Here is a 24,227-nt window from a genome sequence, read left to right on the forward strand (position 1 = left end):
CATCCCTCTCCCATATGGGTTGACTGATACCATGCACCTGTCAGCGTTTGATTTAAGAATAAATAAGAAATTCCAGTTTCACTGGTGATCTGGTGCTATCACAATGCGAGGGAAATACATCTGAGTGGTTCCGTCAAAAATGAACCACTCAGTTATACTTTTTGTGAGAATTACGAAGAATCGGGACAGTTTCGAAAGCTAGATTAAAAGCTTAATTTATTTGGGTGGTTTTAGTTTTTCACCCTTTCAAACACCGTAATACCCCGAATTATGCGAGTTCGAAGTTATACAGTTTCTTATTTTACATACATACTATATACACTTGCGAGTAATTTGCATTTGAAATTGTCAACAATTCCGAAAACGTCGATACACAAAACATTACTCTGCCTAATATACACTGGTGTGCAAAAATTAAAGACGAGACGGTTTTTTCAATATAACTTTGTACAAAAGCTTTCCAAATCAACACATTTAATACCGTAAGATCCCCAATACGTAAGGACATGAGTAATGTAAGCAACACTTACTAAAAGAGAAATCAGAGGGATAAAAAGAAGCTTTATTGAAAATGTAGCATGGAGCGCAATGCGACTGAAGGCCGAAACATCCCTGTGATGGGTGTCCAGCAAGAAACATCCGGTCTTTAATAGGGAATATGATCTCCGCTGACTGCTAGGCAGGTTTCACAGCGTCTGCCCATGCTGAGAATGAGGGTGTCCATGAGTTGTTGAGGCATTGCTGCCCATTCGTCTTGCAGCGCCAATCGAAGCTCCGGAATCGTTACTGGTGGTAAGGTACGAGCTGCCAAGCGTCTGCCTAGAAAATCCCATACATGCTCGATGGGATTGAGATCCGGAGATCGTGCCGGCCAATCTATACGTTCAATATCCTCACTCTCTAAGAGCTGTTCGGCAGCTACTGTGCGATGACATGGTGCATTGTTGTCCATGAAAAGGAACTGCGGACCCATACCGCCTCTAAAAAGACGCACATATGGAAGAAGAATCTCGTTACAATAACGGGTCCCGTTGACTGAACCTGCGTCGAAGATGTGAAGGTCTGTACGACTACCAAACATGATGCCTCCCCAAACGAGAACACCGCCACCTCCATACCTGTCCCTTTCAATGATGTTCGAGGGATGATTGCGGCTTCCCCGCTCTCTCCAGATGAGTATACGATGAGAATCGCTACTCAGACAGAATCTGCTCTCATCTGTAAAGAGTACTCGTCCCCATTCATTTTCTCTCCGATTCCGGTGTTCCCGGCACCACAGAGAACGCCTTCTCCGATGGACAGGCTTTAGAGGTACACACCGTACAAACAGACCACCACCGTGCAGTCTTCTGGCCACGGTAAAACGCGATATCGGTCGTCCAGTCGCCTGTGTCGTGTGTCTAGCGATTTCTCCCGCTGTCTGCCGCCTGTTTCTTCTGACCTGTAAGGCAATATACCGGTCGACTGCGGGTGTGGTTCCTCGTGGACGACCACTACTAAACCCCCGGATAGCTGTTTCTGTAGTTTGAAATTGTCTCCAAAGTCGTGAAACGATGCCGTGAGCAATTCCGAACTCTGCAGCCACACTTGTCACACTGCGGCCTTCCTCCAACTTCCCAATGATTCGACCTCGGGTAAAAGCATCCAGATGTCGTCTAACAGATTGATTATTCGCCATTTCTCGCTGAGGCAGCAACTCGGTGTGATTTTAACTGCTATAAGGCGTGCAATCTCTTTGCCAGAAATACTGATCTTACACCAACAACATGCTTTATACTACTCAGATACTCCCCCATTACGTCTACCTGCATATCTGCGCATGTGCTACCGTACATCACCTTACTTAATCTTCTGATTGGTCTTTCTGTCCGCTCTGCCTCTTTGTTCAGCTGATAATTTTTCGACTTCGTCCTTAATTTTTGCACACCAGTGTATTATAGTTAGCTTTAATGAAATAATATATATCAAAGCATAATAATTTATACTAAATGCTGTAATTCTCCATATTTCTCTTTAGAAAGTGCAGTTACGGTTCATAGGTAACGAATTTATTATACGTTTAATATATACATAAAAATACGTTGTCACTGTTTTGGTTTGGGTATCGAAACAGCAACGAAAGAAGTTTAATATATTTTTTTTCTTTCTTTTTTTCCCCACTTTATTAATTACGAATTGAGTCGCCAGAGAATTTTGTTAAATTTTCTGAAGCCATCGACATCGAAATAACTCTCGACGTACGCGCTTTTTGACAGTCCCACCTTATCGCTTCACTTCGAGGTATTTCGGTATTACAAAAATGATGATCCCAAGCGTTATACTCCTATTTGCAAACTTCGGACTTCGAATAACTATCTACATTTACTCAAATCCTGTGGAGATCTCAATCTTGAGAAGCATAATTGGGATTATATATAAGACAGAATTCATAATTTACAGAAAAGAACTTGCAGAAAAATTAACCATAGAAAGGGAAAACAACAGAAAAAAAAAATCGTGAGAAATTTCCATGCTCAGAAACTTAATAAAGTCATAAAAAACAAAGATGTCCCTAAAGTATAGTTTTTACAGCTTTTTTAAAAATATATTTGTATGCCACAGTATATTTTATCATTATTTTTTAGCGTAAATTAATTTTCAAAATTTTCCATTTTGTTTAGCCCTAAGATAGGACATACAAGGAAAGTATTTGGTTTACATTAAATATTTAATTATTCTTTCAGAATTGTTTGAAAACTTGATGTACTCTAGTACTTTTTTTCATCACTCTGTATGCTGGTTCCGTAGGCTGCACAGTATGTTTAGTTCAGTTAATATTAGAAGCCCGTCCTGAAACGATACTTTATCCTACTAAATATATGCTGTCTCGGTATATAAAATATTTAACTTCGAATTTGTCACGGCAGGTTTTCTTCGATCATGAAAATGATTGAACTGCCTATTGAACTGAAAATCATTCAACTGATTATTTCGATTGAAAAATTAAATGCTGGCACTTGAAGCTGTTAATTTTTTGCCATTCATACACCATCTTTAAATCTTTCAAACTTAAACAACAGACTCCATTATAATATTTCGATATTTTTCAGTGGCAACAAGATTCGGTAATAAACTATCTGCCGTATTACTACAATATGTTACTTGAAAATCAAATTCTGTCACCCAATTTGAGTCGTAAACATGGCGACAACAGCTGCGGAAAAAGGTCGAGTCGCTTAATCCCCCCCCACACACACACCTAGTGTTTATTTTCGTTTTGCGTGCATCATGGAAAGTGCGCAAAAGACAGTAGACATAAATGTAAAGTCTCAAATGGGATGGAGAAAATAAATGCTGCTGTATGATGACGATACGAGATAAGATCGCAGATGGTGATGGTGGATGGTAACGGCCTTGAAGGGCCTATTTTAAAGTAACAGATTGTAATAGCTTAAATCTTATTTATAAGTATCAGATCAGCGGTTACTTATTTTCATACATTTAAAATGTGTAACAGAAACATAATAATAACAATAAATTTCTAAACGAAATAGAACTGATTTTCTTACGTAGAAAATTGACATTTCTTACAATACAAAAATCTGTAATTGAGACTTTAATATTTCCTCATCATACCTTTTACGTCTGCTCCTCTCAAAAGCCGATATATATCAAAGCGATACTCGGTTTCTTGCTCCATATGTTACGGTTAAGTAATAGTCAATTAAAGCTGCAAGAAGTCCCTGCCAAATTTTGTGGCGGGTAGAAATGGCATTGATACAGCACAATAAATTTTGTTAATCTCGACAAAGCCAAAAAAAATTATACCGCCGGCCACCAGCTACCCACAACTGCTGCACATTATTAAACAGAGCGAATTTTATGTAATTTTTTAAATACTTTATTCGTTGGGCTATTAATTGGTTTCACATTTTGCTCACTTGCTTACGAATTTTTCCCATTCGTTGCCTCTTCTGATTATATCAAACTTTCAACGATCTCTAAAGCCTGTTATCGTAAGACTGTCTTTTACGTAATGGCTAGCTGGTTAATTTACCAAGGTAAAGCACATGGAGAAATTTACTCTCCGTAAGGATGGATGCTTTTATGGAGGAATTTCTGAATGAAACTGACTCTCATTTACATTACGCATAAAAACTAGGTGTAGTCCCCCATTCGTCACGATTTAAATCTGGGTCGAATTATCATAGTTCTGCAGTCTTATCTACTCGTCATTGTTAGACCATGATTCATTACTAATTTTAGCTGTCGTAAACTGCAATACAGACTGTTTATTAAAAATGGAAGAAATTCCTTTCAAGCATAAATTATGTATATATAACAAATAAAGTTTAAAATACCTTCTAATATACGTGTCTCCCACTTCCCGGGTTTGGATTATTGGGTTATTTAGATTACGGCAACGCACACGACGGCTATGTGGAAAGGAATAAAGGATTATTTGGGAAGGTATGGCTTCGTGGAGTACTTTTTAAGGAAAAGTGTCCCGTATACACGTTACGCATGGGAAAAATCACGAAAACGCCCATGCAACCAGCCGGTTTGTCTAGAATCGAACCCAATTTCTCCTTACCAGAAAAATGCGCTGTATTACTTAAAGAAAATTTATTTATTTCCCTAATTCCTCAGGCGTAACACATAACATTTTCAAATGCGTTACTAACTTTATTGGAAACTTTACTTTGACAGAACTGCTCTGCGGAAAGGGGGGGAAGCATACTGCATGAATGAGTTTTGGTACTTAGGTATTAACGCAAACACCTTAGCAGAACACCAGTTTTTCAAATATACTAAACTTCAGCTATCGTGGTTATAATAATTCATCGGTTTTAATAAGCAGTGTCGCCATTGTTTTTCGTCGTCACTTATATTTTAAGTTTCAAAGGTTTTTATAAACAGATCGAGTTTTTGTTTTAAAATCAATTTTAAAGCATACGCTCGTGAGATTTGCATGCAATGGCAGAGACTGTGATAAAAACGTCTATAGAAATAGAGGTTTCTTGTCATAAATTACTACAGGAAACAGTTGTTTTGAATCTATTCTTAAAGCAATCGCCATAAAATTTCTATCAGTTCAAAAGAAACAAATATCCATTTCAAAGTATGATTATTAAAACATTAATTTAAACACAGCAAATATGAACACATATAATAAATATTTTTTTTTACAATTGTCTGTAATCATTCTTAAGCTTCTATGAAAAAAAATCGCCAAACTGCGCGCCAAGGTCGTTGCGCTAATATGTAAGTAAGTACCTTTGTATATAACATTTGAAAAATATATCTTGAAGTACACATGATTTTTGTTAGATAATGCAATCACATGTAACTCTAGTCAACTATATATAAAGAAAACAAAACAAAATCTACTCAGAGGTGAAATTTAATTTTCCCAAAACAACAATTTTGCTGCTTCTGAGACGAAGGACCTCTCTAAGAACCGGCATCCGAAAGTGGCCAGTATTTCTGAAAATTTAAACATCTCTAAAAGAAACAGCTGCACGGAAGACCAAAATCCTAATCCTGACAGGTCGTCTTAGAGAGGTTTTACTGTATTTTATTTTGCACAAGTAATTAGCATTTGACTATCATTTATTATTTAAGTAGTTAGAATTTGATTACTTTGTTAAAATCTAATTCTATTTACAGTAACGATCCGAAGGTTAGATAACAGAGCTAACTGTGGAAACTGGATACCGATATCGATTCTTAATTGATTCACTGCATTTTAGAAAAAAATTTATAAATTCTCTGGAAAAAAAATGCTTATCATTTAAGTAAAAAATTAATTATATTTAATCCACTAACTGCCAAATGTTTTCTTAGAATGTATAACTTTCTCTTAGCTTTCCGAGAAAGAGAGGAGTAACGATTTCAGATATTTTGTTTACGGATGGAATTCGATATGAATTCTAAATGGGAGATCAAACATCAACTAGCTCTGTCAATAAAATTAAACCAGTCTTCATATAGAGTTATCAGATACTCTCTAACGTGTTTAAAAAACAAAACGGTAGGTTGAATGTTAAGAAATTATGTTCTTATTAATGTGACATTTCTTATGAAAACATTCACATACTGATTGATAACTTTAAAAATCCAAGTTCTTCGAATAAATTTGACAATGATGCACAAATTTTAAACAAGTGTGTTCAGAACAGTAAAGACTAGCAATCTGACAATAGTATTTAACTAACTGTAAAAAAATATATCCCCAAATGAAGTACATGTCGGTAAACGTGCTATGCCAGATAGAGATTTAAAATACTAATGGAAGATTCTACCTTCCAAATATGCAGCTTATAGAATGAAGGTATTATTTACAAGAGTAATATATTTTGTACTCATCCCGTGTTTTCTCAATGATTATGATTAATAATAGCATCACAGGAACACAGCGATTAATTATGGAAGCATAATAATTAATCTGATATGTCATTTGCAGAAGGTAAATAATCTCTTCTCAGAAAAGGGTGCGTTTCCCACTCACCTTGGGCTGTAGGCGTGGGAGACTTTTTCCCGGACGAGGCAGGGAACGACGCGTCGCTCGTCGAGCTGGGCATCGTCCCCCCTCCTACGCTGTCCTCCTCCCCGATGCCGGAACAGGACGGCCACCCGGACGAGGAACTGACGTCCGGCTGTCCGATGTCGCTGCTGTTGCTGCTGCTACTTCCCCGGTAACCCTCCATTGACGGCAGTTCGCGTATCCCATAGGGGTAGTGACTTTTTGCACGACACACACAGTTCACTCACTCCTACTCCATCGCACTCTTACTCCATTGTTTACAATCGTTCCTCCTTGTCACAAGGTCACTAGGATGACGTGATCTTGCGGGGCTTGGTGCACCCCGCGCCCATCAGGAAGTTCAGTATATTTTTGTTTATTTGTTTGTTAGCTGTTTGCAATGCAATACGTAAAAAAAAAGTTGTGCACTTTTTTATTTGTAATTTGGGTTTGGACTGTTTTTGCGTCCGTAGCGTACTTACTTCGGCACCGCCGAAGAAAACCGTTAACTCTCACTAGGAAACCGGCGGGAGATGCCGAGAGTTAGGATCCACATTGGCGGGGTTGCCGTAATCGAGGGTGGAAGTGATTCATTGCTGGGAGCCGGAGGATCGCCAAGTGTGTCGCCAAATAGGAAGTTTAGGAGAGAGAGATCACAACGTTAAATATTACCCAAACATTTCGCGCATGCGGGTTCGTCGGCCTTTGGGAGGACTAAAACAAAGATCTGCTACTTGTATATGTGTTGTAGAATCTCTTTACGGATTAGCGTAAAATTTCTTAAAAGCTCTGAAGATTAAAATCTTATGCACAGTTTAAAAGGTGAAAGCAGTAGAAATTTCGAAACGCTAATAAAATCAAAAACATATCCTGCGAATACAGACAGATGAACAACGAATGCAAAATAAATTACGAAATTAATTACGAGTTATGGTAAATTACGAAAACAGATAGTTGAATAAGGGGTTCTCAACCAGGGGAGAATTTCATAGCTTCAGACGAGAATGCGATCAGCCTTGTGTTCAATTTTAATTTATAAATATAAAATGTTTTTTATTACCATTTTGATATTTACCACTATTTGCTACTCTTTTGTTATTTAATTTATAAAACTCTTTAAAAAATTATCTAAATCTAGATAAATGTATGTATTTATTTTTCGAGTTTGGGAAAGGAGGTTCTTCTAGCAGTGGTGAAAGGGGTGCCAAAAAAAAAATTCTGAAAAACCTCTGCACTAGGGATTTTCGAAATAATATACTCGCTCAAAAATTGTTAAACACCTCTAGAGTTTAATCAGCCGTTAAAACATCTATAAAGGTTTCATTTTCGAATTTTCATTTCAGAAAATTATATCTTCGCAATCCAGCCGTTCGAGAATAACAAGCATTAATGGAGACCTTGGAGCAAAGAAACACTTTTCTCGGTTGCATTATTTAAAGACAGAGTTAAGCAAACTTTTAATAATCTATCGATATTTGATGTTCGATAAAAAAGATGCAATGCTGTTATATTTTATGAACTGATACAAATTATTCCGGCTTCGCAAATTCAGTTTTGTTGTCGTTGAAATAAATTTTGTCAGTTTATAAGGTATTTTCTCCCTCCTTTCTGCATGCTTTCGTGGTGTAACGGTGGCACACCCGGTGCGCATTCGGGAGCTCCAAGTTCGAGCCCCGGCGAAGGCATGACTCGTTTTTCACATCTTCTGCTTCAAAATAACCTAATGACACTATAGTAGCGCGACAACTAAAAAATGGTGAACAGTAATTCGTCACCAGGATTAGGGAATATGAGGAATATAAGGTATTTTGTCCCTTCTTCTAGCATGCCTTCGTGGTGTAAAGATAACACAATCGGCGCGGATTCGGGAGGTCCAGCTTCGAGTCACGGCAAGGGTATTGCACAATTTTCACCTCTCCTGCTTCAAATTAACCTAGCAGACTGGCGCCCGAACTAAAAAAAATGTTGGTGGATGATGATTCTTCTCCACCAGGATTTGTCGATTGGGTCCCCTAAGGCCTAGTCGCACTTTAAAAGGAAGAGCATATAAGGTATTTTCTGCCTTCTTTTTGCATACCTTCGTAGTGTAACAGTAGCACACTCGGCGTGTATTCGAGGGTTCCAGGTTAGAGTCCCGGCAAAGGCATTGCTCGTTTTTCATGTCTTCGGCTTCAAAATAACCTAATTACTGTACAAGTTCAACGTCTAATTCCTCAACATTAATGCCGTTGAAGAAAACTTTTAGTTGACTTCTATAATCTGACACATTTTTAAAGTTTCCAAATTCTGCGAAATTGACTTGAAATGTTTTGTTAATTTCTTTACACTTTTTTCATTTCGTATCAGTTTCAATACAGATTTTTATCACAAATGACACAGAATGTATTTACTTTAAAATCTGCTTCACCTGTTAAATTTATATCGTTGTCCAACTGGTTTTCATTAAAAAATAATTTCCATTTGCTGGACATGTTTCGAGTATTAGAGTGCTATGTAATGTCGGGTACTTCGAATGTGTTACTTTCAATTTCATTATATTTAACACTCAAACTCATTTATGAATTGAGACAAATGTTAAAATAAACCTTCCTCTATCATCTTTCTCAATATTTTATTTCAAATAACGGTCACTGAAAGAAACTCCAATTTTCATATTTCTTCTCCACTTTTGCTCCGGCTTGAATAGATGGGTTTTGAGATTTATTTTGAGCATCCGTGCGCTACCGGCAGGCCACAAGTGGCCTGGTGATTATATAGGTGCACCCCGAAACAAAATTTATTTGCATTTTTTTAAAAACAAAGACTGGCATTCACTTGCGGTGTAGTCAAACTTAAATTTCTAAAAAGGATCCTAAAATTAAATTCAGGTTTCATACATCTTATAAAATTTTAATTATTTGTACAGGTATTAAATTACAGTGGTACAGCTATTAAAATACCGATCACCATTAAATGTTCGACCGTAGATTCAAGCGCACACGATAAATTAATCTTGCATTTCGAGTAAACGAACTGTTGTGTACAGTAAACCCTCATCGAGATCGGGTATTTTCCTAACGCTAGAATTTCATTCATGCGCGGTTCAGTGTTCATTTATTAACTTGCTAGCATCAGTTCAGGCCGGAAGTTATCAACATTTGTAATGAATTTTCATCTATTGAAAATGAAGCCAAAGAAATCTTGCAAACTGCGAAAGCAGTTTACGGTGAAGAATTTTCAGATATTAAAAGAATTTAAACAATTAATCGAGAAATGGCGAATGAAGAATTGGATGGCCTCATAACACCAGCCAGTGAAAGCAGTCTAAACGAATAATATAAAGCTCCTTTAACTTACAATAAGCTAAGCGCATTTTAAAAAATCTGATGTCACCCCACATGACTTCCCTGTACGACCTATTAAACTATACACATTTTTTGCTGCATTTCATTTAAACTTCTTCGAGTTTCATTACACATACATTTCTCATTGAATCAATTCAGTTCTCACTTCGCGGCAAGGCAAAAATACATAAAAACTCAAAATATGTTTATTAAAATTTGTAAAATATAGTAAAACATAAAACACCAAATACAGTTAAAAAAATTTTCTGCAACTAAAATTAGAGTTTCTACGCAAAAACAAGCTATTCGGCCAGCGGGCAAGAAGGCAAATATTTCGGTGCACAAAACTGAAAGTTTACTAAAAGACACTGAAGGTGCAGAAACTGACGAAATTCACTATTGTGCTAAGTTTGAAATATAAATAAATGGCTGGTGTTTTAGGGTGTGCCGTACTTAAACAACTTTTAAATTGTTGATTATTCTACAACAGTTGCATGCAGATTAACTAAAAGCATAAAAATCTTAACTGGAACATGAGAACAACATAATTCAATCACTTTTAAAGAAAAAAATGCACAATTTAACAACATATACAATTAAAAAATCCGAGCTCACAGAGCCAAGTAACAGAGTGGGTATATATGTGTACATATTTATATAGTTTTGGAGCGGCCGATTGCAGTCAAAAAGGGTAAACAGGTAAAGTATTTGAAATACTTTAAAACAGTGAAAAAACACTTCAGCAGAGACCCATGGACACACGTTGAATTCTAGATTATTTGAGCAGTTGTGTGAAGAAAATAACGAGTACTTTCATTGATTACTCCTTCAGACTGATGTACGCTGGCTATCAAAGGGCTGCTCACCATATACAACATTCTTTTTTGATGTCCGTTTCTTTATGGGATCAGTCTTTGACATTAGATGATTCAAGGAATCGTCAGTCATTCTCAGAATATCACTTTAATTAGGTATTTTTCCCGCCTTCTTAGCATGCCTTCGTGGTGTAATGGTTAGCACAGGATTTGGCGGATTTGGGTTCCCTAATCCCCCGTCGCCCTTTAAAAGGGTATATAATGTTTTCCTCCCGCCTTCTTAGAAATGCCTTCGTGGTGTTGTCGTCAGCACACTCGGCGCATATTCGAGAGGTCCGTGGTTCGAGTCCCGGCGAAGGCAGTGCTCATTTTTCATCTCTTCTGCTTCAAAATAACCTAATGTCTCTACAACTTGAGGTTAATATATCGATTTGAAAAGAAAACTATTCATATGCCTTTCCAGGTAATCCATCAATTATTCGAGCTAGGAAACAAAACTTTACAGAATATGCATCATGTCAAAAGATTTGCTGGATAGTTCAGCTAAGCGAATGCAAACTTCTAGAAAGAGAAGATTGCTCGACAAATCTGAATGTCGAAAACGCCATTTTGTGTATTCGTCATAGTTCAGGCATAACATATGGACATCAGTAAATCGGGCTTAGCGGTCCAGTCATCGGCCTGTAAGATCGTCGACTCTAACACGTCTTGATATTTTTTTTATCAAGACTCTTAATACTTAAATTATCAGGACTCTCAACATGTCGTAATATTTTTTCCGATGTTATATGAAAAAACTTCGTTGCGAGAGCCTTACTAAAACTAAAAGATGTCATTTTTATCTTGTATGTGATTATGAGCTTCTCGCCAAAGACAATTCGAAAATGAAGCTTTCTTATTTCTTAATTATTGTTCTTCTTCAACTTTATGTTTACAAATTTGATGTTCCAAATCTTTTTTACGTATTTTTTTAAGGTTATGTAATTAAAATCTCTAAACATTAGCATATAAACTCACAAGCAATGAAATTTCTTCTCAAAGAAGAAAACTACGACTTCCAAACTATCAAAATAATTTTAGTGCGGGTTAGTATGCTAATGATCCGAATTGGGGACGATTGTGTATGACAGGATATTTTGCAATGTTATAAACACGAACGGGGATAGCCTTATAAACCGGCGTATAATCCATGAAAGCGAAAAACAACGGCTGATGGAAGCAAAGCGCAAGAGTTATGAATACCGAGTAGACACCTGAGATGTCGGTTTGCGTAACTCACAGACTTCTACGAAGACCATCAAAATAGAAGAGTCTTTTGGGCACTTGTATAGCCCACCACATGGAATCGTTCTGACAATATCGCCCGATGGTGCTGGGAACACTAGACGCGTAACAGCATCCAGATGCAGCGGACTGATTCCGGACACAGACCAAGAAAACCGCAAGTACAAAGGATCGTGCTCCAGGCAGTTCTGATTTCATGGCAAACCGCCCTTTATACAAGCACATGTAACTTTATCTCATGGACATTATCCATTTCCAGACACCTTGTAAAAGGGAATCTGCAAGATGAGACAAGACATGACAAATTATGCTGCTAATATAGATCTAGAGGTGCAGTTTGTGCAACCTGATTACATAATATCGCTATGGGTCGATGACTTTAAAAGTTATGACAGATGGATTCTTTTGCTGGAGGAAACGAATAAATGTGAGAAAAAAAAAAGCCAATTTACTATCGGAAAGCGATAGCTCCATTTACTATGCTGCTAACTCATTGCAGAGTACCGATGGGTGATGATTAGCGATGAATACCGCTTCTTTTAGGAGACAGATATTGACTGGGCATGGAAGTGCTCTAATCAACGTTGCAATCTCAGCAATCTTGCTATGTAACAAGCCACTTGCTCAGCAGCAGGCATTATTATCTGAGGAACCATAACCTATGATAGCCGATCTGCTTTAATAATGATGTACGGGATACTGATCGCCCACTGGTATATTGATTATAATCTACGGCTCCATGTATTCCTGTTCCTGTTATGATGTTCTAGCAAGATAAGGTTGATCCGCACAGTTACTCCACGCGAGCCACACTAAGCACTTACTCCACGCGAATGCATGCGATAATTCCTGATATATATATAGCATATACATACATATATCACGGAGAATGAGCTTGAATTCTTAGTAAAGGTTTCTAAATGTATTCTAAAAAATTCTCATGTTATTTTATTAGCATAAAAGTTTTTAGTGAATTCACTTATTTTCTAAATACATTGTATTGTGTTCTTAATAAATTAGTTTTATTTTATTTTAAATATTAATACATAGAGAGATTTGTAACAACCATAATAAATATTCGCTTAAATTTCATAGCGGGAAAAATTATAAAAAGATAGCGGGAAAAATTTCTGAAGTTTTGCAATTACATCTTTTATATTCTTTTATTCTTCAATCCCCAGAAAGCTCCTTACAATCTTGTTCTCTCTGAATGCTCCTTTGAAGAATGAAGTCAATAAAAATATAGCAGAGAGCATTTTAAATGAAATCCATCACAGCGAACCAATCAGCAGAATGAAAAGAATGCTGTCAAAAGAACAAAAACCGATACACGAATACCTTTTTAGAAATTTCAGCCAAGTAACTGGCCTGGTACGTTTTTCACCAATAAATTGTCCGAACGTACTCCTTCCGTGTAACGTAGATAGATTCGATAGGCATTGCAATAAATCAATATTCGGGGAGGAGGCACCTTGAGAGTCCGAGTCGGATAGGATGTAAACAAAGGGGAAATGTCGCCAAATATGGTATCCCTGAGGCTATTCTTTTCCTCTACCGTCCTCTTCGAGCGCCAAATCTCACAGTCATACATTTGGTGGCACACTCGACTGCGCGCGCAGGACGCAACTGCTACTGATGCAGTCCAGTCCACAACGTCTTCTTTCATTTTACGTCACTACTACAAACACAGATGGTAAAGCGTGTTCTGGAGGGAAGGTTACGGTTGTTAAGTGATTGGGTACATAAAATAAATCACGGGTTCTCCCCTTTTGTGCGTAGCCTCATTTCTGTTGAGTGGCTGCTTTTAGACTAAATCAACGTAACTGTTTACTTTCGTGTAAACATCTATAACAAGTATAAATAACATACTGGGTCATGGACATATAATGTTCTATCTTCCTTTCTTTGTAGAATATATCTACCAACTTATTTTACCTAAATTTTGCTTAAATTCTTGAATCCCTCAAAACTGCTGAAAATTTTCGTTAAATGCAGTTCACAATACCTCCATTAATTACGTTACAAAAAAAAAGTAAGTTTTAGGAAAGTAATGCAGTAAGAACCAGGTTTTCCGAGATACTGTTAACTCCCACTTAACTGAACCGTCTGTTATCTGTACGAAAATTCTTACACATTAGAAAATCGTCTACTTTGTTATATCAGGCTACGACTCCACACGGGCGCACATCAACAGCGAATGCATTCCGTCTGAACCGATGCTAGATTAACTGAATTGCGTAATCAAGCCCATTCTGAAAAAACGCTTGTTTAGTAGGGTGAGACGGAAAGTTACTATCTCTGCTACTATTATCGTAAAATATTATCTGTCTACGGAAAATAGAAAATAGAAAAAAAAAATTTGAAAGCTTTTGGATTTTACGCCCAAAGCGGCATTTTTTAACGTTTCCTGTGTTACCTTTATTTATTAAATATGATGCTTTTCGCACTTAAGCCATAAAATTCAATTCAACAGCAATATCCCCCGCAGAAAAAAAGAAAAAGAAAGAAAGAAACTGCGCGCATAATAATATCCGTGCTTGAAGATGCAAGTGATGTTAACAGAACGCTTTGAAATTGTTGAGTCTGTTAATCGTTAATTTGTTAAAGTTTTACAAAATATGAAATCTCTACATGTAATAAAAGAAAGAATCTGTGTGTCTTTCGTTCGTGCTGCGCGTAAGCTTTCGATTTTATCGCATCATTTTGAATAGATTCATTCTTTTAGAAATGTGATTGTGGCAACAGTTTTTCATTCAGCTGTATACTGGACTTTTGACTGCTGAAAATCAGCATTGTTGCCACTTCGAAAAGTGAGTGCGGTAATTGTGCCGTTTTTAAATTTAATGTTCCTTTTGGATACTGGACGTTTGTTGAGACGGGAAGTTGGTTAATTTGTTTATTAGGATAATTAATATTTGTATTAAGGCATATTGCTTATTCCATTGTAATTTTGTTATACGTAATATTTTTTTTATGAAGTTGTTCTGCAGAATAAAATTCTGCGCAGTTTTTAAATTAAACGTTTGGTAGTCACTTCATTTTTCCGGTACATTTAAAAGCCAGACGAAGGCTGGCCGCGTAGCCGCTAGTAGATAATAAATCAAATTCCAAATTCCAAATCTAGGCTTCTAGATGTCCGTATTCGAGTGGAGGACTACGTTATTCAAAATTGAATGTCTCTAGTCACCGCTGTTTTTCACAATATGAGAAGCATGCATACATTCATGTAGATTCCTCATTATTTAATTTCTTTAAATGTAATGCAAGGCTCTAATATTAAACAACGCAACATGGCAAATTGAAATTAATAGCGCTTTAGAGCTACATGCAAGTTTGTACCCATGATACGAAGGTCACACTGAAATATTTTAGATACAGCTAATGGGTACAATTTAAACTTGCCAAATCTTAGCCGTGTTCACAGTAATTACCTATAACATTAACGCACTTTTGCAAGCGAATCTTCCAGAGGTTAAATTCTTCAAGTCATCCATTTTTTAAAATCGATGTAAAATATGCTTTTATTGCCTCATTAATCTCATATATTACGCATATATATATATCTCATATATTACGTGTAATATTTACTTCTTGAAGAATTCCTGGAACACTGGCAGTGTACCAGCTAGCTGTAACATTTTTCTGCTCCCTCTAACTTGATGGATTTGATTAGACCTGTACTTCTAAAGAAAATGGCGCACATTATTCGTCCATTGCTTGTTATCTTTTCGCCCTTGTTGATTTCGAATCATCTTCAAAGAGTCATATTTCCTTTCCTTTGCAGCTTTTAAAAATGGTATGCACGTTTTATCACCACGTTATGGTTTTAGAAATAATGCGGTGTCCACGATCATTAAGTAATTTTAGGATTTCATTACTACTTTTGACAAGGTTTGGTTTTTGGTGTTTTTCTAATATATGGGAGACCTAACGGCAAACTAATTTTTTCATATGCAATTCCTCGTGAATAATTTTATATATGGCTTCGGATCCAATGTTAAGTTACTTTTGTATCATTTGATACAGCTATTATTATTATTGATCAAGATTGTTTCGTATGGTCGATACATTTTCTGTGACTACAACTGATAAAGGTCTTCCTATTTGTTCTTCATCTAAGAAATAAATGCGACTATTACGAAGTTCTGCAAGTTATCTGAAAACAGTGACGCCAGATTGAGCTTCATTTTCACATGCTAGCTGTAGACGTTGAAGGCACTTTATTGATTTTAAACCCACTTTAAAGTCAAAGAAAATCAAATCTCGCGACAGCTTCATTTTTTTTTTGAAAATTTATTCTGCGACAGATAAATTGAAATCGTTGCCGCAAATTATTGTCTGCGGAAATAAAAGAGTTCAAATTTACAAAGCTAACATTTAGCGCATATCGTCTGCCTCTTTCTCTAAAATTTCAGAAAGCCTACCTGTTGTAAATATTCTCTGTTGCAAATTATCTGTTATTCTCTGTTTTTAAAGCGATCTATAACTTAGTTGTTGTTTTATTTCTTCTGATATTTATTCTTCCGCTAACCGTTATGTGTGTTTCGGTTATTCTTCCGCTGCGGGTTATCGGTGTTATCAGATATTCTTCCGCTATCGTTGCGTTCTTTTTATTTTGAATACTGATATAATTTGAGTAACGAATTTGCGTAGCTTCAGGTTGAAATGCTTGAAAATGCAGATAAAATAATAATATTTTTCTGTTAATAATAATTTTTGTTAATTATACTACAGGTTACTCCTCTTTCCCCGATATTTTAACTGCCGTACCACAGTATAGACTTTTAATTGCGAGTTAACAATGAACGACAACCCTTGTATAACTTCGGTCAATCGGGAGTTAATAGTAATGTAGGGCTATATTAGCTCGGATAACTGAAACTTAAGAGGAAATTAAAGACTGCAATTATTTCTGATTAAAAATTAAAAGATGTGAAATATTTCGCCAATTTTTATGGTACAGTATGATGTTGAAATATACTCTAGTTCTTTTTCATTGAATTTAATTTTACAAGCCCAAAAAAATTGCAATCTGTAATCCTTAGATTACGATCTGTTACTTCAAATAAGATTTAATATTAATTAAAAAAATTAAAGAAACATTAAAGTAAAAGTATATACAGTCATTAAAATGTATACACCATGTCCACAAATGCTTTCACCTGTCCTTTATATTCTCAATCGTTCGTTGTAGATATATACTTCCCAGCAAAAATGTTTTAAATGAGGCAAAGTTTGACATTTTTTTTATTTTAAAGAAATCAATTTATAAAATTTATGAAATCTAACTTTTTACACGTTTCTCCAGTCCCTGTGCTTTTATTTAGGAGAACATTATTGAAATCTTTATTAAACAAAATAAATAAAACACAAGTTTGACTCCCGTACAACAAAAATTTAGCTACATACTTGCCATTAAAATCAGAAATCGTATTCAGGGGCCTTACCCAAACTGAAGTACGAAAGGTTTGCAATTGTACTTAACTAAAAATAGAATACTGTTTAGGAAAAGGTTTGTGATGTAAAAGGCTACTCAATAAGCATTTCAATGCAGATCAATATTTTTTAATGGAGATCCCATTCATCGAATCTTATAGAATTCGTATTCTAGAATCTAGATAACTCTATCAGGCTTCAGTATTGGCACGTAGCTAACTCGTAATCGTATTTACATTAATAAAAATATAAAAAAGAAAGAAAATCTGAAAGGTTTCAGATTTTAAATTACGTCCGAAGGGGCTTTTTTAACATTTTGTGTGTTACCTTTATTTATTAAATATCATTTTCTTCGCACTTAAACCATAAAATTCAGTTGAAGAGCAATATCACAAGATAATTTTAAAAAGAGCATATCTTTAGAATTTCCGATATACAGTCTCACGCGCTGTAGATAAAAATGTTTTTTTCTGAACAACGTTGCCATTGCTCGCTTTGAAATCCTTGAGTCTGTTAATCAAAAATCCGTTAAAGTTTTACAAAATATGAAATCGATTATAATACAAATTCTAAATATCAAATTTGGGCTTCCACATGTCCATATTCGCAGCAGGATTACGTCATTCAAAATTCGATGGCTCTATGTACCGTTGTTTTATCACAATGCAAGAAATATACATACATTTATGCAGATTTTTCATTATTTAATTTCATCAAATATAATGCAGGACTCTAACATTGGGTGGCAACAGTTTGAAAAGTGAAACAGACATTTATAGTGAACCAACGCAAAATCGCGAAACGAATACAATAGTCCCTCAGGGACAAAGCCCCTTTGGACTAAAAATATTTGTACTTTAATGAATTTTTTATGATTACCAGACTTTGATCATTAAAAAAAAATCCTTCATAAGAATAATATTAGCATATTTTTAGACTTGAAAAACTTGTAAAGTATCTGTGTGATAATTCTTTTGACATATCATGTGTAACAAAATTATAAATAAAGGCACTAACTAGTAAATAACAAAAATATATAGTTTAATGGTATTTAAAGGATCAAAATCGAAGAAAATTAATGATTTTGAATTAAAAAATATAAAGAACATGATTCTTTGTGCCATTTAAAACATATTTGTGAAATATAGGTATATGTGTACAACCAGTGGTTGCGAAAATTAAAGCCGTGTAAGGACTTGTGGGCAGAGAAAACTGGCTTAAACTAATAAATAAAAGTTTTTGATCTTCTAAATTTTAAAATGTTCTTTTGAAAATTGAGACATGAACTCTTGTTTTGTTTGGACCCTTGTTAAGAAAGACGCGATAATTTATTATATTAAAATCTTAACGTCTTCCGTATCTGTTATGTGCAGTTACCGTACCTGCCGAAATTGCTCATGCTGATGTAAACGGCTTGAAATGCGCAGTATGCTTACTTATTTATTTAGACTCTATCCTACCATTTTTGGCTATTAAACTATCCTGCATAATTCTTCTACAAAAGTCATATTTTTTGCAATCATTACATAAAACAAACATTGATCGTTTGCTTTGGCTTATTGGCTTTTTTTCTCCGTAACGACAAAAATCCTCTTCAGATATTTTTCGTTAGCTAAGAAAATATACTAACTCATATTCTTAAGTGAAGGGAAGTAAAGAGGATGTTCTTAAAGTAGGCATACCTGTCTTATACGAATCTCGTACCTTCATTATTTTATTAGCCATTTTCATGAGTAACTGATTATGTATCTGAAAAACTTTTCAGAAGGTATAATTTTATTTGTGATCCGAGAAGATTTTGTTAAGCTAACTATATATATAGATTTTTAACATTACTAGTTAAAGGTTTAAATTCAGCATTTAAAAAAAAAAAGACTCGTCATATCTTGAATTTGAATAACGTATGCACGAATGGCCTTCAAATGAAGCAGATACTTTTGTTGTTACTTATTTTAACGACACAGCTGTAGACACTTTTTCAGCTGAACACACACACACGAGATGAAAGGCAATGGTGCCAAGTTGCTAAACGCTTTTTTCTGTGCTTGAACCTAAAACCATAGTAGAAAATATAAATCATTTACAAAATTGCGTAACAGATATGTAGTCTTTTCAACTAGAAGTTATGGTATACAATTTGTAGGAAATCTTATGTTAACTAGCCAGTTATTTTCAATTTCAAGTCTTTACTATAACTTCTCTTTTTCGTATTCCTCACCAAAATGTAAATTTGAGATGAGTATTGAATATCAGGTTTTTAGATTTGAGACAGAAAATGTTTCTATCATCGCTTCCGCTTCACGTGGTTAAGTTCCTGCCAGCTCTGATAGTTGTAATTATTCGGCTTTACGTTCTCTCGCTGCCGACACTTTAATTCTAATACGCCGGTAGAGTTGGTGAGCCAGCTTCTATTGTTATTTAATTGTGTATTCCTTGACGTTCAATTGTGTATTCCTTGTTCAACGTTCGATTTAATTTTGACTGTTCTGTTATATTTTGTCAAGTATTATATCTTTTCAAGTGTGTATTAAGTATTGTATTATGTCAAGTATTATCAAGTATTATGTACAGCTTTAGAGAATGGTGGACGATTAACCACAATGGTAGCGGACTGGTGCTCACGTCCCCTGTCTCTCACTCTTGTATTTCGCATCACATTGAAATGTGGAAATTTGTAGCACAAGAAAGCGCCCTTATGTTCTAAATTCTGTTTAAATAAAAAGGTTAATTTCACCTTCTCAAGACTTTATCATTGTCATCAGACATAGCTATAACTCGCGTGAAGTCTAGTAGAAATACTAAAATAGCATATAACTAGATCAAGTGTAAACCTGCAAGTTTCTCAAAATTATTATACACTGAAAACGCTGGAACTCAAAATTATTATACACTGAAAACGCTTTAATTTCGTGAACTTCACGTAAAACTTCAATAATATTGTAAAGTTAAAACGCTAATTAGCTACCTAATTAGATAATCACACCTATTTAACCTGTCTTGTTCCCTCTAATTATCGTCGTCACAATTATACGGAATTTTAAATAAACTTCAGTAACACAGGTAAGAAGTAAAATATAACTTATAGGTTTATTTGCCAGTTCCTCTTGCTTGTTATAGTTAAAGTTAACAAACTAATCCCATCGCTATCTGCGAAGTTTGAGGAACTTCAATATTTAAATGTCTGAAACGCAATCTAACATTCAACCTATAATTTCATTTCTAGCAATGAGGATTCTAACTCTGCGCTGTAACAGATGCAAAATTTACTCACCAGTTAGTCGGTTGGGTAGGCAACTCTTACTTTTAACTTAACAGAATGAACAAGGTCTAAATCTACATAAAATTTTTTGCAATTTTTTGTATAATATTTCCTACATAATGTAAACTTTGAAATATCGTAGAAGCATAAAATTAATGTAAATAATAAAATTCATTAAAAGATTAAATTTATTATTTTAATTCCTGAAATTAATAATTTTAATTATTGCACATGTTTCCTTATACGTATCGACTTGTGGGATTACAGTAGGGGCCGGCGGCACCAGAGTCGATGCAATCGGTGCGGCTTCACCGGTAGGCAGAATTTAGGAGCGGCAATTTTTTTTTTTTATTATTATTTAGAGAAATGCTGAACAGCAAAATTTAGAAATGGAAAAGTTTTTAGAATTAGAGGAAAGCACTCAGCAGCAGAATTTTTGGGCGGCAAAATTTTAAGAATTTAGGAAGACGCCAGGCCGCAGAATTAACGATGCGCGGAGACTGCACCAAACGTCGGCCTTACTTATCATTAAATTAATACCAAGCAATTAATTCATCTTCTCTTTGCCATCAACTTGCTTTAAATCTACAATATGTTAGTTGGCTGACAATACCAGCAAATTGCATGCGAAACTATAATAGTGTCTGGTTCTGACGGAAAAATGCAGATAATTTTCTTCACTTATCAAGCGTCACGAACGTCATGTAAAGTTCCTACTCTTACGAGTGGCTATTTTAAGCAAGCGGCAACACAGAGGCCAAATTTTACTCAGAATTATCGGTTATCCTTTTCTCACGACTCACCGCTCGTTGTAAATTTGCATAAACATCTCTACTGAGCAAGTACGTAACGAAACAAGACATTAAGGAAAGAAATCATTATAAAGCTAATTATTAATAAAACTTACTTCAAATGTTACAAATTTATCATCTATCAACAGAGCACTAAGGCAGGTAGAATCAAGGATACAGCGTTACTGTTCTAAGCTGTTAACTCTTTCTGGAGCAGTGGATAGTCATCTTAGAAAGGGTTAACTGAATAACATGAAAAAGAGAGGAGCAGTATGAATTCTTTTGCGCGATATATGTCCTTTATATGTATACTGAAACGTTAAATACCTTAAACAGATTGTACCTGCCAACATTTTGATGCCTAGGCAACTTCAAAGTATTACACAACAGGCAACGGCCATTCTTAAATAAAAACTCTAAAAGATCCTTTTAAGTATGGTCAAGATGATAAAATATATATTTTTATAAATTATGTATATAGGGAAACAGAAAGGCACTGCTCGCGGTCTGGTAAAATACAAAGCATTGAAAGCAACGCCTGGCAGGATCCCCTGTAAGCCCTGTGGGGTGTAATTTATCTGGATATCTAGTGTGGCTGGACAATACCCACATTGCCAATTGTTAAACAATGGGTGTCCACCACATTCCTCCATATCCATATCCATATATGTAAATAGTGAAATTATATGTAAAATTTTAGTACCTGTTGTATAATGTAACATGAAATGCCTCAAAGTTTCGAAGCTCCGCCAGAAAAATAAGCATACAAGGCAAGTCCATTTAACATTAAGGTAAATGGCTATCTCGCGAAATTGGCGAGATAGCGCCAAGCTGGCGATGTTTTTTTTTTGGGGGGGGTCTCCAAATTTGGTGAAAAATTGCCAAATGTCGTCAAGCTTTGCGTCCATTAGAAGACATTTTGGTGCCTTATATGTAACTGCATATTCCTTCCAGCGATTTCGAGAAACCGAAGGTACTGGAAATTTGCTAGTGGACGTGTGAAAACTGTATAAGTTTGGAGAGAGTATCAGTTCTCAGTTTAGTTCAGATATGAGTTCGAAGTCCTGTAAGATCTCCATGCTAGCTTCGTTCTTTAGATGCGCTTTGCATTGTTTGTGTTTAACGTTCTTAGTAGTTTCGAGTGATAACTACTGACTGGGCTCTGTCACAGTGAGAAGAGCTGTACGAGTACTTTTGCGAAAAGTTCCACAGCTGTAAAGTATATTTTTTGAGAAAATAAATTTAATGAAACTATCATCTATGTCGATTCTGTGTACATTCAATCCATAACCAACCCGCACGCAAGCGATAATAGAACAGATTGCTTTTTGTAATTTTTTAACTTTATTTTTACTTTCAAATGCGAAACAAACCATGCAAACTTAAAAGCATAAAAATCAACTTAAACTAAAGAGTTTTTATGCTTTTAAACGTAAAAGCGTAAAAACTTTAAATTATTATATGAAATAATTTCTTCTTTGTATGGCATTTAATTGATCAAACTATGAAAAAAGGCTTAAAATAGGTACTAGGCCATATAAACTGGCAAAACAGCCAGTTTATATGGTATGATACATAATTTATATGCACAGTATAATTATTTTGTTTTAGCGATCAAAACAAAATAATTATACTGTGCATATAAATTATGTATCATACACATCATGTGAAAATCACAATCTTCAAAATGGTTACATCGAATAAAATGTGCTTAAACGTTTGACATATGTTTAAATATGATAAAAATAAAGCTATCATTTATATTATAAATTAAGTATCACTGATAATAATACTTTTATACCTATTTCAGATGATACGCATCTGTCTCTTAATATGGTATGATCAACAGATCGATCACAAAGTAATTTTAGTCGATCATTGTTGTCAGGAAATCTCATTACAGACGTCATATTATTAAGCTCAGTTTCCTTACAGATGCGAATTAACGTTGTTTTATGCTTCTTCTGTAATCTGTCATAGGTTAGCTAAATGGGCTCGATGTGTTAAATACTGCATATTTGATAGGTACGTAGTAGGGAGTCTATCGCAATAACAAATAAGTTGGTCATTATGGCATAAAATAACAAAACATAATCTACAAAAATGCGTTTCGTGAAAAATGCAAGAGATGTTGTTCCATGCTTTGGGGTTGATTTTTTGGATAAAAGTAAGTGAGCTGAATATATCACATATTCAACTCAATAATTTTTATTCAGTGTTCCAACTTGCATCACCTTCCATTACCTAGGGTAACTGGTGCATTGATGTACTTAAATAAACTGTTTACTTACACGTTTCACAATTTAGATACTGTCCTCAAAGTTAAATCAATTAATTTTATATCAATGAAGATGTGGAGGTTATTGCATTAAGTAGCAAAGGTACTCCATAACAATAATGCCTTGGTCCTTGATCAAAGTTAAATGGAACTAACACTGGTTAATGTAACATAAATACAGTTTTAAAATATATGTTTAATTATAACTGTTATTATCTGAGATGCTAAGGCAACAAATATCGGTATAATATTCGTACATTTGCTGGTCTATTTTCGAAGGATTAAATATCTGCAAAAGTGTTTTTGCGCTTCTGGTAGATGAAGGAAAAAGTTCTATATTTAGATGGATAAAAATAAAGTCTCCAATAATCGCCATTCAGCATGTTATTTTAACTCGGATTATAACTGCTAATCTCTTATTTTAGAAGTCTCTTACTTTAGCTACACCATATTTAGCGATCAAAACAAAATAATTCTTCGTTGCAGAATTAAAAAGGTTCGCGGTATATTTAACTTGCCTGTAAATTTAGTTTCCC

The 24,227-nt window shown here is 35.1% G+C and overlaps 1 protein-coding gene across 1 annotated transcript in view; it reads right to left on the reverse strand.

The window, feature by feature from the left end:
• LOC118180988 (ecdysone-induced protein 78C-like) overlaps window positions 1-7,040 on the reverse strand; it is a 279,666-nt gene extending 272,626 nt beyond the window's left edge. Inside the window, exon 1 of the mRNA XM_035350069.2 lies at window positions 6,491-7,040. Coding sequence (XP_035205960.1) covers window positions 6,491-6,689 — 199 coding nt within the window. The 5' untranslated portion in view covers window positions 6,690-7,040. The remainder of the gene's footprint in view (window positions 1-6,490) is intronic.
• Between the last annotated feature and the right edge of the window lie 17,187 nt (window positions 7,041-24,227).

Source organism: Stegodyphus dumicola, chromosome 2 (assembly GCF_044657685.1).
Source record: "Stegodyphus dumicola isolate Sdum_Otavi_A_Nest chromosome 2, ASM4465768v1".
NCBI lineage: Eukaryota > Metazoa > Arthropoda > Arachnida > Araneae > Eresidae > Stegodyphus > Stegodyphus dumicola.